This window comes from Protopterus annectens, chromosome 5.part0, assembly GCF_019279795.1.
Source record: "Protopterus annectens isolate FY-2018-M chromosome 5.part0, PAN1.0, whole genome shotgun sequence".
Classification (NCBI taxonomy): domain Eukaryota; kingdom Metazoa; phylum Chordata; order Ceratodontiformes; family Protopteridae; genus Protopterus; species Protopterus annectens.
Genome location: NC_056735.1, coordinates 467,553,916 through 467,569,455, shown reverse-complemented (window position 1 = coordinate 467,569,455; position 15,540 = coordinate 467,553,916). Strand labels below are relative to the sequence as shown.

The window sequence follows — 15,540 nt, the reverse complement described above, 5'->3', positions numbered from 1 at the left end:
CAGTTTGTTCAGAATCTTCTCAAGTTCCTGGGATTCACTGTAAACATAAAAAAGTCAAATTTGACACCCTCACAACAGATAATTTTTCTGGGCGCTTCTTTAAACACAACAACCCAGATGGCATTTCTGTCATATGAAAAACAGTTACAGCTGGCTTCAACTTTCAAAACCTTGGCAACTTTAACTCCGCTGTCTGCATGGAGATTCCTGCAGGCTTTGGGTTACATGGCCTCCTGCATCCTTCTCGTACCATATGCAAGACTACATATGAGGAAAATACAGTGGTACGTAAAAAGTGTATGGTCTCAGCATTGCCACAGTTTAGACATACTGATCTCCGTCCTGCCTTGTCTTCAAAAGGAATTCCATTGGTGGTCCAAGGCATGTACTCTAAACAAAGGAAAACCCTTCTGTCTGCCTCCTGCCACTCAGATACTAACCATGGATGCCTCAGATTATGCATGGGGAGCCCATTTTCAGGGCAACTGTCTACAGGTCCTTTGAACAAAGGATCAGAAGCACCTGCATATCAATTTAAAGGAAATGTTAGCCGTTCAGAAAACTCTATTGGCCTTCAGGAATCTTCTACAACCAGGACAACTACTGATACGGACAGACAACACCACAGTTATGTGTTACATAAACAAGCAAGGGGGATCTCATCCCTACCCCCTTTGCAGACTAGCCATGGATCTATGGAACACAGCTCTAGCTTGCAATCTGGACCTTCAAGCTCAGTTTCTACCAGGGAAGCAAAACTTCCTGGCAGACAGTCTGAGCAGAAACCTTTCGGATCCACACGAGTGGATGCTGGACACTGAAATATTCAGGATGATAACAGCAGTCTGGGGATGTCCTCGCATAGACCTCTTTGCATCCCACCTCAATCATCAACTACAGATTTTTTGCACCAGGACTTTCCACGAACAAGCTTGGAAAGTGGATGCACTATCATTCAGTTGGAGAAACCTCTTGGGATATGCCTTTCCACCTCTTCCTCTTCCACGGGTATTATTAAAGATCAAACAGGACAAGCCCAAGATGATAATCTTGCTGGCCCCAAATTGGCCTCAACAGTTTTGGTACCCAACTCTGAAAAACCTATGTCTGGAGACCTTTGGGTTTTACCACAGATTCCGAACCTTCTGTCCCAACACCGGGGTCAGGTTCTACACTCCCATGTCAGATCTCTCAGCCTGGCGGCCTGGTTAATCCAGGGTCTTTGATTCATTCTCTCCTACCAAAGCAGGTTATGGATGTCATTTTATAAGCCAGACGTCCTAGCACTAGAAAATCTTATGCAGGAAAATGGAAAAGATTTTGTTCCTGGATGCAGGCTCAGGATTCTGATCCTCTTCTTCCTAACATTCCTTTGATTTTACTTTACCTGACAGAACTCTTACATAAGGGTATCTCTTTCTCTTCCATTAAGATACATGCCTCTGCTATTTCCACTCATTATAATACAGACCCTCCAATCTTTTCCCACCAGCTCATGAGACAGTTTCTCAGAGGAGCAAAGAACTTAAGACCTCCTAGATCTCCTCCCATTCCTGCTTGGGATCTCAACTATGTTTTGGAAAAGCTCACCTTACCTTCTTTTGAGCCTGCTGCCTCTTCTGACATCAAGTTTTTATCTTGAAAAACAGCCATCCTGTTAGCTCTGACCTCTGCCAGGAGAGTTTCAGAGTTGCAAGCTCTCATGGCTGTGGAACCTTATATTATTTTTCATCAAGACAGGGTGTCTTTAAGGACTAATCCTACTTTCATGCCTAAGGTGGTTTCCAAAGTGGCTTTAAATCAAACTATTCACTTGTCAACTTTTTTCCCCACTCCTCAAAATAAAGGGGAAAGAATCTTACATTCCTTGGATGTACACAGACAACTATGTTTTTACCTGGACAGAACCAAGGACATCAGAAAATCAGAGCAATTGTTTGTTTCTTATGTTTCAAGTTCCCAAGGTAAAGCCATTTCAAAACAGACCATTTCTAAATGGATTGCTCATGGAATCAGATTTTGTTATACCATGGAAAGCAAATCCCAGGGAGTATACAGACTCATTCCACCAGAGCTGCTGCCACTTCAGCTGCCTTCCTCAGGGGAGTTCCTAGCAAAGACATTTTGGAAGCTGCAACTTGGAGTTCAGTGCATACTTTTTCAAAGCACTACAATCTACCTCACTACTCTAAGTCTATGGCAGGCTTTGCTTCTGCAGTTTTGCAGGGCCTTTTAGCCGCCCCTTCTACTTTATGACCACCTCCCTTTCATTCTGCTTTGGGATTCTACCCTACAGTCATGACTGCAACAGTGAAACACGATGAACATAGTACAGTTGTGTACACTTACCATAAATGTAGATGTTCGAGTGTCTTCACTGTTGCAGTCTGCTCCTCCCTCCTGTCCCCTCTTATTTTTACTTTTGTGTGGTTCCTTTTTTCACCATTCTTCTGAGGTGTATTTGCAAAGGATATGGGACCTTACTCATTTTGGGACTCCTGACATCTGGGGCAAGAAAAACTGGAGAACATGGCGTCAGCTGTCAGCTTTGTACTCCTGGCGCTCTGACGTCAGGGAGCATGGCTGAACAGCTGACGCCGGACCCATAATTTTGGCTGATATGATGTTAATCCATTAGCAATGGGTCAAAGGATGTCTTGTATTTAGTTGTTGTATATGTCTTATACTTAGTGACTGACCTGATGAGGGCGCAAAGCCCAGTACAAAGTATAGGGTGTTTGCTTAATGTCCACTCTGCTTAAATTTCTGAGGAATAGATCCTATCCTGAACGTTAAGCAGTGGTTACCTGTATATAAAATTAAGAGAGTGTGTTGTGGCAGGGTATGTATGTATGTATGTATGTATGTATGTATGTATGTAATATATACATCTCTCTCTCTCTATATATATATATATATATATATATATATATATAGATATAGATATAGATATTTTTTCCTCTGAAATTTATCTTTGTAGTTCCACTGTTGTGAGGAGTGCAGATGCTTTCCTTAGAATTTCAAAATGAGCCCAACATCACATTCTGTCTGTGAAGGGTCTTCTGTCAAAGAAGTTTGTTAATATCAAAACCAAAACAAAAGTAGCCGCAGTTGCTGAGAATAAGTCACTCAAGGCATTAATCACCCAGTAACACAAGTATTTTTTTTTTACCCTAAATCACAACAGACTTTCTGGGTTTGCAAGTGCACAGACTTTCTATGTCTCATTGATATGATTGTATTCCAGCCTCCTGGTTATCACCAGGCAGTTAGTGGCCTATAATTCTGTGCCCCCTCACCTGTCACTTGCACTGTGAATGATTAAATGCACAAACATCCTAATTCACATGATGGCAGTACCAGTGCGGCCTTTGGCACTAAGGTATTTTTAGTGTTTTATCTGATTTTGATTAACACCTACATATTGTCCAATGCCAGTACCATTCTGCATACTACTAAACCAGAAAAAGACAGTGCTCTGTTCGGCTGTATTATGGATTTGTCAAGCACAGGCCGCCCTTATCTATCACACATCTATGATCCATCCACCCATGTGTTCATAGTGTTATGATTTCACTTCATACCTCTTGTTTACTCCCAGTATAGCAAACAGATTTCTTCAGTTTTGCCTGCTTTATCAAAATCTGTCTCAAAGTGAATCATCCTTTTATACCCTGTTTACTGCAACCATTTTTAGTAATAGCCCATTTGTTTGCAACTACAGATTATACCATTGCCTGAACAAATATTTTTCTGTGTCCCTTTTGTTATGAATGGTTTTCCCTCCCTAATCATTTTCCTGTTCATTTATGTATCCCTGTGGTATCTGCAGTCTGTTGGGTTCAACAACATTACAGCGACATTTGCTTGGCCACTTAATCCTGTGTATACAGTGTACATTCACTCATTGTTTGTCGAATCCCTAAATCACTCAGGGTCTCCATTGTATAACATTATTGCTGCTGGCAGCATAGCTTTCTTCCCAGGTTATCTGTTTTACCCTCAAATGATAGCTGAGAGAGAAATCAACACCCATTGTTTCAGTTACCTGATGCAAACCTTATTTGAGGAGTGATGCACCTACATATGTTAGTGACTGGTTTGCAGAAACACCATGTTGTGACTATTTAAGTGTCTAAAGATAATTTCTTGACAGTGTTTGTAGAGTATTGAATAAATTATCTGAAAAAGTTTGCTTACAAGCTTATAACTAGTTATTAAACTTACAGTGTAGGAATCCAAAGCTCCCAATTTCTTAGAGCAAAAAATCTGGACAAAGCCATAAATAATGGGGTGAGAAAGCCCCAGAAATAGGGACAAGTTTTAAGTATTGCGTTTATAAACTTAGGGAGTTGCTAGAATACAGGTTTTGCATTTGCATGAATTTTCTGAAGGGTACAAAGTCTTAAACTCAAATATATGTCATAATTTTCTGACTTCATTCAGCAGTGATTTGCCAGAAAACCAAAGATTTTATGAGGAACAGACCAAAAACATGAGGCAAAAATCTGGACATTCTGAGAAAATCTATACAGTTGAGAGGTAGACCATCTAGAAGAGAAGGCCATTTTCACAATTTTCCGAGAGCACTATCTGTCTTTGTGACTTACTCAGAGTCATGAAGTACATAAATGAAAGTTAAATGAATCATACCCTGGACTGCATAAAGCAGCTGCTGAACAACACATAGCCTTTTTTTTGTAAATGCCATATTCACTCTTTCTGCAACAGATATATTTATTAGCAGTTCTGAATCTTGGCTCAGGGCCCACATACCAATAGTAGTTACATATAATTTAGAGATCCACTCATCATAGACTGGATAAACCCAAGAACCAATGTTGTTTATGGGTGCATGTGTGTATGAGCATGCACACTTTTATGTGTGTTTTTGTGGGTCTTTTTTTATGCATGCTTCTGTGGTGTGTGTGTGTGTGTGTGTGTGTGTGTGTGTGTGTGTGTGTGTGTGTGTGTGTGTGTGTGTGTGTGTGTGTGTGTGTGTGTGTGTGTGTGTGTTTGTGTGTGTGAGTGATTCTGTGGGTATATGTTTTGTATTGACACGACAGCAATCCTTTAATCTACTGATCACTCCTTACTAAATTCCTCAAACCTGCTTTTCTCTACTATAACTAAATTGTTGGGCCTTCTGACTTAGTATTTCAACTTCTAGTATCTATTCTTGCCCAGGCCACACTTACCACACTCCATTGTTACCCAAGCTCACTGTCACCTCCAGAACAATACACCATAATTCTAAATCATCCCCCTCTCACTCTGTATCTGTTACAGAAAGCTATGTCCTTACCATGTAGAAAAAAATCCCATATCCATACCACTATGTAAAGGGGGAACATTCACCAACCTCTACAATTACCAGCCTGTAGCCATTCTACCTCCATTTTCCAAAATATTAAAAAATCCACTCATTCCTAACTTCTATCCCGTCTTCACAATAATAATCTCCTCTCCAGCTCTCAACATGGTTTCTGACCTCAACACAGGACCACTGCTGGTTTGCTCAGTTTTACAGAAATCATAAACTCTAATAAAAACACTAACAATCTACAATACTCCCTCTTCTTAGGTATGTCAAAACCATTTGACACAGTTTTACATAAATACCTGTTCCATGAGCTATCTTCCTTAGGACTCTCCCACTCAACCCTCAGCTGGGGTCCACAGCTATCCCGCCAACAGACTCCAGGCTGTAAAATGGATAAAATATTTCTACCCCTTTCTGTCTCTTTTGGGGTATCTCAGGGATCTATTCTAGACCCTTTACATTTCAACATACTCACTAATAATCTTCACAAAGCTCCACAATACATATATGATGCCACATTCATATGTTCTGTACCAAGTCTAATGCTGCTTCAGGAGATAATCCAGGACTCTTTTTCCTCAGTTGAGGCCTGGTTAGATACCTACCAAATACCTTTAAGATCTAGCAAAAACAAACAAAAATAAATGAATGCTGTTTTTACCCATATCTTAATCAGTAGCAATACTTCAACTGAAACAGTTTCCATCACAAAGCTTTTTGGTGTCTTAATTGATGATACCTTAAAATATGATCAACACATCAGTCAAGACATTAAGAAAACTCGTCAAAAGTTGGGATTCTTGTACGTAAGCTGACCTTTTCTCATTGACTATGAATTCTTAACTAACATCTTATTTTCTCCCTTCACTTCTCTATGCAGCCACCCATCCTAACTAACCTTCACTACACATTAAAAAATAAACTAGAGGTTTGCTACGATGAAATTCTTAGCTCTACATCCAACTTGCCAAAGTGTTCACACCACTGCCTAGCACTGAAGCAGCTGCACTGCTTTGAATTACCAAAATGCCTTAGTTACTCTAAAGTGCTTACAAAATAATGCAAACCCAACACTTGTTTGTCACTACAAAACATCATCAAACATTACTTTCCTCCTGAGGATCTCCACTCATGAAGCAAATATCTCCAGACCAGGACCAAGCCTTATAACAGTTCAGGTGACTCACCTCACTCAATCTATGTAACTAAGCACTGGAGCGCCGTCCCACCTACCCTAAAACAAGTCAACATTATCACACATTTCAAACACAACCTAAAACAATACCCAAGTTCTTCATGGCTATGTTCATGCTCCCATCACCCTGACTCTTTCACCTTTCTTATCCATGTCACTTTATCTTTCACCCCCACTCCTGCTCCTCCAGCTAACCTCTATCCTTAATCCTCTCCTACTAATGCCTCCTCCTTACCCACCTCATCATCTTACCTATTTACTGGTATCTCAGCCTCTCCAGTATCAGAATGTTTTCTACTTATGTTTTATTTGATTAGCTATACTTATACCCTTTTTCCTGCTGTGTTTTCTGTTCTTACTGAAGTGACATCCTGTCTGGGTAATGCCAGTATACCTGTACTGAACCTATGTCTGTTATCATTGCCTTTGTATATCCAGCTATTACATGTAACATGTTTTTGACTGATGTAAGTTAATATAACTTCTAAAGTATATGATAAATGTATTTACTGTTTGTCTCAATACTACCAACAAAGGAATGCTTAAAATGCTTAATTGTTATTGTTGTTCATTATAAGTATGTATTTTTATGTGGAGTTTTTCTACCTGCCTCCGCTGAAAATGGGACTTGTGCCCAGTCTGACTTTCACTGTAAAAAAAAAGACAATAAATAAATAAATATTTGTTTTGTCTTTGTGTGTGTGTTGGCAAACGTGTGTGTGTGTGTGTGTGTGTGTGTGTGTGTGTGTGTGTGTGTGTGTGTGTGTGTGGTAATAACAAGATAAGTATACTTACTAGCTGGTTACCCCGCAAAAGTCATGTCTGGTAGAATATGCCTTGGGATGATCCAACAGGTGGTAAGGTTTGGGGGGTGGGGGGGGTCTGGGCTATAATACAAAGACTTGCAACATGACTCGCTGGCATAACCACCCTATTCATAATGCCAGTAACTGATGGTTCCTGAACTGAATCATTAAGTGCCCAATTAGAGAGTACTTGGTCCAAACAGATCTTCAGTGAGATGTACCAGCTCTGCTAGGATACTCCTGCTTGTTGCATGTATTAGAAGGCTCAGATATACATTCAGGTAAGCCCATCAAAGTTTGCAGATGTTTTCTGGTGACTGTAAGGGTGTAGTGATGGCAGCATGATCACCACTGAAAAGGTGAGGTGCTTGAATGCATTGATTATTGGCTGGATCCTGCCAGGTGGAATTTCTAGGTTCTGGTCTTTGATAGGTGAGGATTTGTTGGTATGAAACAGCAGCAGTGATCTGATATGATATGAGAGGGAGATGATGTACTGAAATAACACAGGCCAGACTCTGCTGAGGGTGTCCAGAGACATCTGTAATTGATAACTGGATGTTAGATGACAACAGCCATTTGTGATTGCTAGAAAAGGAATAAGGAAATATACAGGACATTCTAGTAACAGACATTAAATGCTGGTGGACTGTGTAAATTCCAGTCATTGAGAGGTAGGTGGGGAGTAAGTTTAGCTTCCTGATGACTGATACATAGATTTAGTGCTGTAAGAATTGCCTTGCCTGCTGACAGGTCAAGACTGGGTTCTGAGGTGAACATTGTGGGATTCTGGTCTAAAGGTCAAGAAGTGGGTCTCTAACAGATTAGAAGAGGATAAGTATGTGACCTTCATGAGTCTCCAGTATAAGGGTCAAGGACACAAGCTCTCTGAACAGGTCTACGGCTGGGAAAGAGTCTGCTTTGGCTATAGATGACAGATGCTCTGCAATCCATGCTTTTCTAGTATGTTCTAAATGCCCTTCAGCCTTAAGCAGATATTCTCTTGAATGGGATAGTTTCAGTCACCATAGAAAATGGATTTAATATGTTACCATACAGAGGCAGAATTTGTGTCACCCAATACATTCATGGTTTTCACTATTCCTCTCTCAAGCTTTGAGTGGCAGTTTGTGCAAGATGTAAGGGGTCTCCTTTGTCACACCCACAATCATTAAATCTCTCCTTTGAGTACTCATTTGTATGCAGATTTCATCATATTGTTTTACTGTAGTGCATTTTATAACAGAACTGGTTTGTACCAAATAGTTAAAATGACTTTAGTTACTCTCTGCAGTACATAATTGCTTTGTGTCAAATCTAATTATTGTCATATAAGTCTGTATTTATGCGGTCAACACGAATGCATGATTTATGTTGCTGCTACAAGTGTTTCTCATCATCAAATCTAACAGTAGAGCTACAGAAGGTTACATGCAGAGTGTGGGAGGACCAGAAGAAAAGAACAAAGTACGAAAATCATTTATTATTAGACATCTGTTGACTGATTTGTCTCAGTTTATGTATCATTTTCTTTTATTCAGGACAAAAATAATTTCATCAACCTAAATAATTTTTGTTAAGAAACTACTGGCTGCTTTACAAGAAATATTAGAATTTTAGCATTTGCATGACCAGTATCTAGAACACAATGTCTTTGCAATTAGGGCCCTCATAACGGCCTGTTTTAAATCTGGGTCAGTGACTGATGCTGCATGTATTTTATTATTATTCATTTTGCTGCTTGTGTCACTCACATTTCCAGAGGGTATTAAATAAAGAAGGAAACCCACCGTTCGAAGCAGAATTGAATGCGCTGTCACTTTAATTGCATTTGCAGTGGAACAGTGACATGTATTTTGTACTTCAATGTCACACAATGGAAAAAAAAGAAGAAAACGAAACAGGTGAAAAGAAACAAAATATAAACATGGAGCTGCATGCACTGATCTGCGAATCCCAGATTACTGATTAGCTGAGAGTATAATCGGGTAGACAGAGACTGTTGAGGAAGAAACCATTCCATGAAATGGGGAAGGCTTAAACTCCGGCTCGATATGCATTAAGCCACTGTGCCTCTCTACAGCACAGGCAGGCAGTCTCCTGTAATTTCCAAAGATTCGGATGTACTGCATGTCCCTCACTCTTTCTCTGTGGATACATTTTAGTAGCATTTCTTTCTGTGCTTGGCTGACCCTCTGGGATTTTTGGTATCCAATGGAATCCGTAAGGTAGCAAGAGAAACATTAAATCTGTAAAAAAGGGAAAGTACAAGAGCTTTTCCTATGAATCTAGAAGGAGACGACAGAAACTGAAATGTCTGGGAGCTCATCTGGTGAGTAGCATGATGCACAGATAAGATAGAACGTGTACACTGAAGATCAAATACAGATATTTATCTGCTTACTGAAGATTAATTAGTGAAGACAGCTGCAATCACCAAATATCTGTACCTGGGCAAGCTTTACCATATTTATAAGTTATTACAGTAAACAAGTGCATTTCCTTAAAGATAGTTTTGCTGCTGAACAGTTGTTTTACATGAGAATGTAAGAACACAATAATGGCAAAGTTTTTTTTTTTTCTATTGAGTTTTAAATAGCAAATTTGGGTTCTAGTTTTCTAGACACTGAATCTTTAATTATATACTACAGCTTACAAAATCTTGCTTTACTAATTTTCACCTCCTCATGTCATCTGGCATACCATATTCTAAAGGCAGCAAAGTCATCATACAGATAAAATACAAATTAATTCTGCATTGGAAATATTTTCCCTCTGCTTAACATAAAAAAGATAAATTTGGAATCAATCAAAACTACATAAAACAGAATAAAATGTATTAACTATTTAGCATATACATAGCAAAACACTAGTCTATGATCTTAAGCATATTACAACTTGTTGAAGGTTGCTTTCTTTTCCAAGAAAAACATGCATTTGCAGGGAAAAGCAATTTATTGAGACACTTGAATTTCATAATTAACACAGTAATCCACAACAAATAGTTGCTTGATGCCAACTCTAGTCTAGTCTGAACTGACGTGTAGGTGGCTTATTTTAAGCAAATTGCTCCTTAATAAATTCTGCTTATATAGGTTTATGCTAAATTCATCTTTTATTCTATATATTCTTTATATATGACATCAGTATGAGCAAGAAACATGGTTATTTTATAATGGTGTATTGCATTTCGTACTTATTCAGCCCCTGACGTAGTTCTCACCAATAGCTGTTTACTCTTCTATCATAATTTAAAAGTAGTCAGAATGTTAATCATTATTTATAAGCAGAGTTAGCAAAAAACATATACAACGTGGCATAATAAAACTCAGCTGACTACAAAATATCACCTTCAGTTTTCTTCATATGTTTGCATATGTTTCCAAGTGTATAGGTTTACATAACTTTTTTGCAAATTATTGTTTTGTATTGCCATGTAATGAGCATTTGCAGAAAACATTTTGAACAGTATTACATCATTTGTCCCATTTCAAATCATGCTGCAGAGGGCCTTTGAGTTAAATGTCAAGGAAAGGGCAGTGTGTGTACCCGATTAATAAAAAACAATACTGCCATTTTTAACTTGCAGTGTTTGTACCCTTAATTTGACCACCTTTTAAGAAAGCTGTCTCTGAAAAGTTTTAGTTTTCTTTCTCTGTTGTAGTGTATGCACTGTATTCAAAAGACATATTCCTATTTACATGTGTTTTGGTTTATTTTTAATGATTGATGAGGTATTATGTTTGCTTATTTATGTTGCTTAATTTTGTATAATAAACATTGTGTAATACTCTAAAATCTGGAGGCTGGTTAATGGCTTATGTGTTCATGCAGAGCTGAGTACAGCTAAGCTCTGTCTTTGCTGACATCACTTCAAAGGCCATGTTGATTTGCAATGTTTAGAGACCTATTCTGTGAGCCATCACAGCATGAGCCCTGTCACAGAATGTGCAGATGATGCTGAGGTTGTCTTTCAGTTCCTCCTTAGAGTCCTAGCATAAAAAAAAAAAAAAAAAATAGAGGCCATCATTAAGTTATGTCATACAATGAACTACAGACTCATATATATGTGTTGTGGTAAGATGTATTGGTTACAGCTGTTAAAATAAGCCTAGTAAAAGTACTTATGAAACAGGCAGCAAATGAGTTATGTGGTATTCTCATCCTCAAGTGAAGAGAAGGTTATGTCATCATTCAGCATAAATAATCTATGACATTACTAAGCATGCCAATACAGAATTTGAAACTGATTTGCAGAAAATTGTGCATCTTACTGTGAAAGTGTTCTGCTATAAGAATTTTCATTCTGAGGCAGTTCAGTACAGACTGACAAAATAGTGTCAGGTGCGCAGATATTTGGCTCCTTACTTTTCTAAATAGTTAAAAAGTACCCCTATTTATTACCACATGAACTCAAAATGAAATACCTATACTAGGCAAGGTTTTGACTTTTTTTAAGAGGCACTTGTGGCAATATTTGTATGTGTTTATTTATTTTGCCTTGAACGTTTTGGTATGCATATCTAAATTTAGAACTATGTAGCAAAAACTTCACAGCTTTGCAGTTTTTAAGAGTGATACAATCAGTAACAATTGTTTGCACTCTGTATTCCAATTCTCTTGACATTCCTTTTTGCACATAAAGTATTGGTGGTATCCGGTGATATGAGTTTACCTTGTCCTATACAGTATTTCTGGAAATACAAGTGATTACCACAGAAATCATGACCATGTTTTGGCACTGGAGTCTGACTCACTGTGTTCTCATATCTTCTGTACATACTGTCATTCACAGTGTGGATTAGTGACAAGACATTTATTCTGATGCTGCTGTTATCTTTGCCTGATTGTTAGACAATTACAGAGGATCCATAAGTATCCTGTTTTATGATATTGTACCTATGGATAAGAACTCTGGAACTGTCTCAAAACAGACAGGTCAGAGTAATCAACTGAAAATAAAGCTGTAACAGCCAATATACCAAGGTTTGATTCTTAATTACTTTCATGTTTCATATGGCAGTAAGGATTATTTTTCTTTAGATATTTGACCTACTGATGTCTAAAAAGTATTTAAAAGAAAATGTTTTATAGTAGTTTAACCAACAGAGAAACATATGTTTTGCCCTAGCGCCATAAAATGAAATGATTCTTAGAAGCATGTGAAAATTTCAAGAGAGATTAGTAAATGACGGCAGTGGTAAGCAGGCATGGGCTTTTACAAGTATTTGTTAATATGGCAGTTACATTAGATGCAATTAGATGCAACATGGCAGGGGGATCGCAACAGTGATTAAGCTGGAAAACATACAGATGCATGGTTTTCATACATACCTTCAGACTTGTAATTGTAGTCATGCTTAAGGCTGTCATGCTTACGTACTGCTGCATGTGGGTGTTGCGAGCATCAGATGCCCTCTCTACCCACTTATTATGCAATACATCTTAGAAATTTTGAGTTTTCTTGCAGAAGTTATTGTTGATGAGATGATTTGCTTAGCAGTCTAAAATATTTGGTATGCTTTTATGAAGCCAAGCATAGTGCTATCTGACTGATCTGGGATTTTTCTATGTAGACAAGAAATAAATTCACATTCATGCTTATGTTTGTGACTAAGGCATAACCGATTACTGTTTAGCAGTCCATTCAGATCTCAGTTCTGTGCAGATAATGGCATCTACAGTCATAATGTTTGCTTTAACTATGGTCAGATACATAATCGAGAGACCCGGTTTGGAAAAAAATATGTATCTCTATGTTCCTTCTTGCACAAGTACTCAGTTTGCGGTAAGAAGAGGAATGGATGCAACATGCATGAGACTTGGTTCCATTGTCCTTTGTAACACGTGGACATCTTGGATTTTGCTTTTTAAGACTTGATAAAAGCTATGCTGTTTACTAAATATACACAAAGAATTTATTGACCACAAGCCTGATTGCATTTTTAGGAGATTATGACCAGTGAAACTTTTCTGCATTCTATTAAATTGTCAGTGAATACAGTTAAAATGGAAAGTTTTGCATCTTTTTTGGTCACAGTTTAAAGAATGAATTGTTCTCACCTGACTCTCTAAATTTCAATGTGATGATATGTGATTACAGTTCTGTATTTTGCTGCTATGAAATGATTATAATGGTTCATGTGTTTGATTCTGTGTAGGTGATATATAACTTAAGCTGAGTCCTTCTTTAAAGACTTGTTATTCTTCATTTTCTGTCTGTTATGCCGTAGCAAGCCTATTTTGCTCATGCCTTTTTGTTTTTTTCCCTTAATTAAAGTTTAGTATTTCTCACTTTATACTAAGTTGTATTTTCTTTTCAGCTACTCACTACGTTTTCCTTCTTATTTTCTTGTCCTCCAACAGTTACTTGATAATTTCACCTTTCATAATATTTCCTGCAGTTTGAAATTGTCTTTTGCCAGTTGGTCGGTTGCCTTTAGCTCCATTTCTGTTTGTGCCGTGTTCTTCTGCTACATTGATGTTATTACCCTTTCAGCTTTTGCTGCTTCATTTGTGATCTGGCTACTTAACTACAATGGTACTGTCTTTATACGCAGTATAATCCCAGACAGGAATGCACATCACATCCTAAGTTTAATATATTTGGACCTGGTACCTGCAAACATTAACTTTAGTATACTTAGCTGAAGAGTATTTTGTGCTGTGCTCCTGGAAAGCGAGGAATATATATTTCCTATACTTTATCATATATACCTAGCCCAGCTCTAAAGCAGATCACAATTAAATTGCATATCCTATTAAGTAGCAGCAGATCTATGTCTGCGCTATAGTTTTGTAGTTATGCTTTTTATTCATTTGTTTTTGTGTGCAAGAAAACAAGTGATTGATAATATAGTAGATATCCTACTGGTGAGGTGACACTAATAATGGGCTCAAACTAAAAAATAAATCCTCTAGCTGTGAGAACGCCAAATATTGTTATGCATTTCCTTTTAAAAGCAATTAAGATCTTTTTTTTTTTTCCTGAATGCTTATTTTGCTTATTTTAGTTTGTTTACATGGATAGGACGCTGAGCAAATATGACTAATTTATGGGCCAGTCTGGAAGTTATTTTGCAAAAACTAGCCCTTTGTTTACTGTCATAAATTTGCATTCCAACAGACGTATTATTTTCTGCATATTTATGATTTCAAGTCACCTGAGCGAAGAGGATGTTTTTCTTGGCTTCTTGCATATTAAATTGTATGTAGTTTGTTATGTTATTATATGGCAGGTATTCCTAGAACAATGTGTGCAAATTCTTTTGTCTCATAATGAATTATGTTAAAGAACAAATCCGCTGGTTTGCTGCTAGAAAAGGAAAAAAAATAGAGATGCAAAAGATGCAGCAGAGGACTAGTCAGTTTGCTTTGCACACAAAACTAACAAACGGATTCATTTTGTCATGTGAAGTAGAAGATGAGTTATTATAGCAACCTGTATTCGGAGATCAAATTTCAAGCATGGTGAAACCACAAGGTATTTTTGTAATGGTAATGAACCTATAACTTTTAGTCCTAGCTACAATAAATACCTTAACAGTACAATGGCTAATTACCAAGCCTGAACAATAACTAATACAGAAGAAGTGTATTCCACTGCTTAGTCGTAAATTTATCCAAGAATCCATGAAAAGAGGTAACAGTCTGAATATTTGTAAGACTGAAGTGCAGATGTATGCTTCAGTAAATGCAAATTTTAAATTAGAACATATAGAGGGATTGTGTTTGAATGATATCACCCAGTCAGGCTTGCTGCTCTTCTGATCCAGATCATTACCCCCAGCATTTTGGTAGTTCATATTGCCTAACATAAGGCAACCCATCAATCTAATAAGTAACTTTACAGATTGGAGGGTGTCACATTACCATCATCCCTTTTTCAGCAGTTATGTTTGTGGGGGAAGATACAGGTCAGGTATTTTCTGTTTTTGTTGCACGTGTGTACATCCTCTGACATTCATAGGCTTAGACAGATACTGGTAGTCAAAGGCAAAGAAAACTTTATTGTCATTCAGAACTACATAGCAGTGTAGCTGAATGAAATTACAATGCTTCATTCTCAATGCAGGAAACAGTTGCACATATAGCTAGAGAAAAATTAATAAAATATCACAGTAGAAATTTAATAAGTAGCAATTTGTAAGTAAAGTAGGACAGTAGTGACTCACACCCATCCCAGAACAGGAGACAAGGAAGATAAGGAACAATAT

The 15,540-nt window shown here is 37.7% G+C and overlaps 1 protein-coding gene across 9 annotated transcripts in view; it reads left to right on the top strand.

The window, feature by feature from the left end:
* Window positions 1-15,540, top strand: part of DMD (dystrophin) — a 9,298,038-nt gene that overhangs the window by 203,131 nt on the left and 9,079,367 nt on the right. The window contains exon 1 of one of the 9 annotated variants that reach the window (XM_044072395.1): window positions 9,424-9,656. The exons of the other annotated variants lie outside the window; for them this stretch is intronic. Within the exon in view, the coding sequence (XP_043928330.1) occupies window positions 9,638-9,656 (19 nt within the window). The 5' untranslated portion in view covers window positions 9,424-9,637. Of the gene's footprint in view, window positions 1-9,423; window positions 9,657-15,540 lie in introns of those variants that run through there. 9 annotated transcript variants of the gene reach the window in all.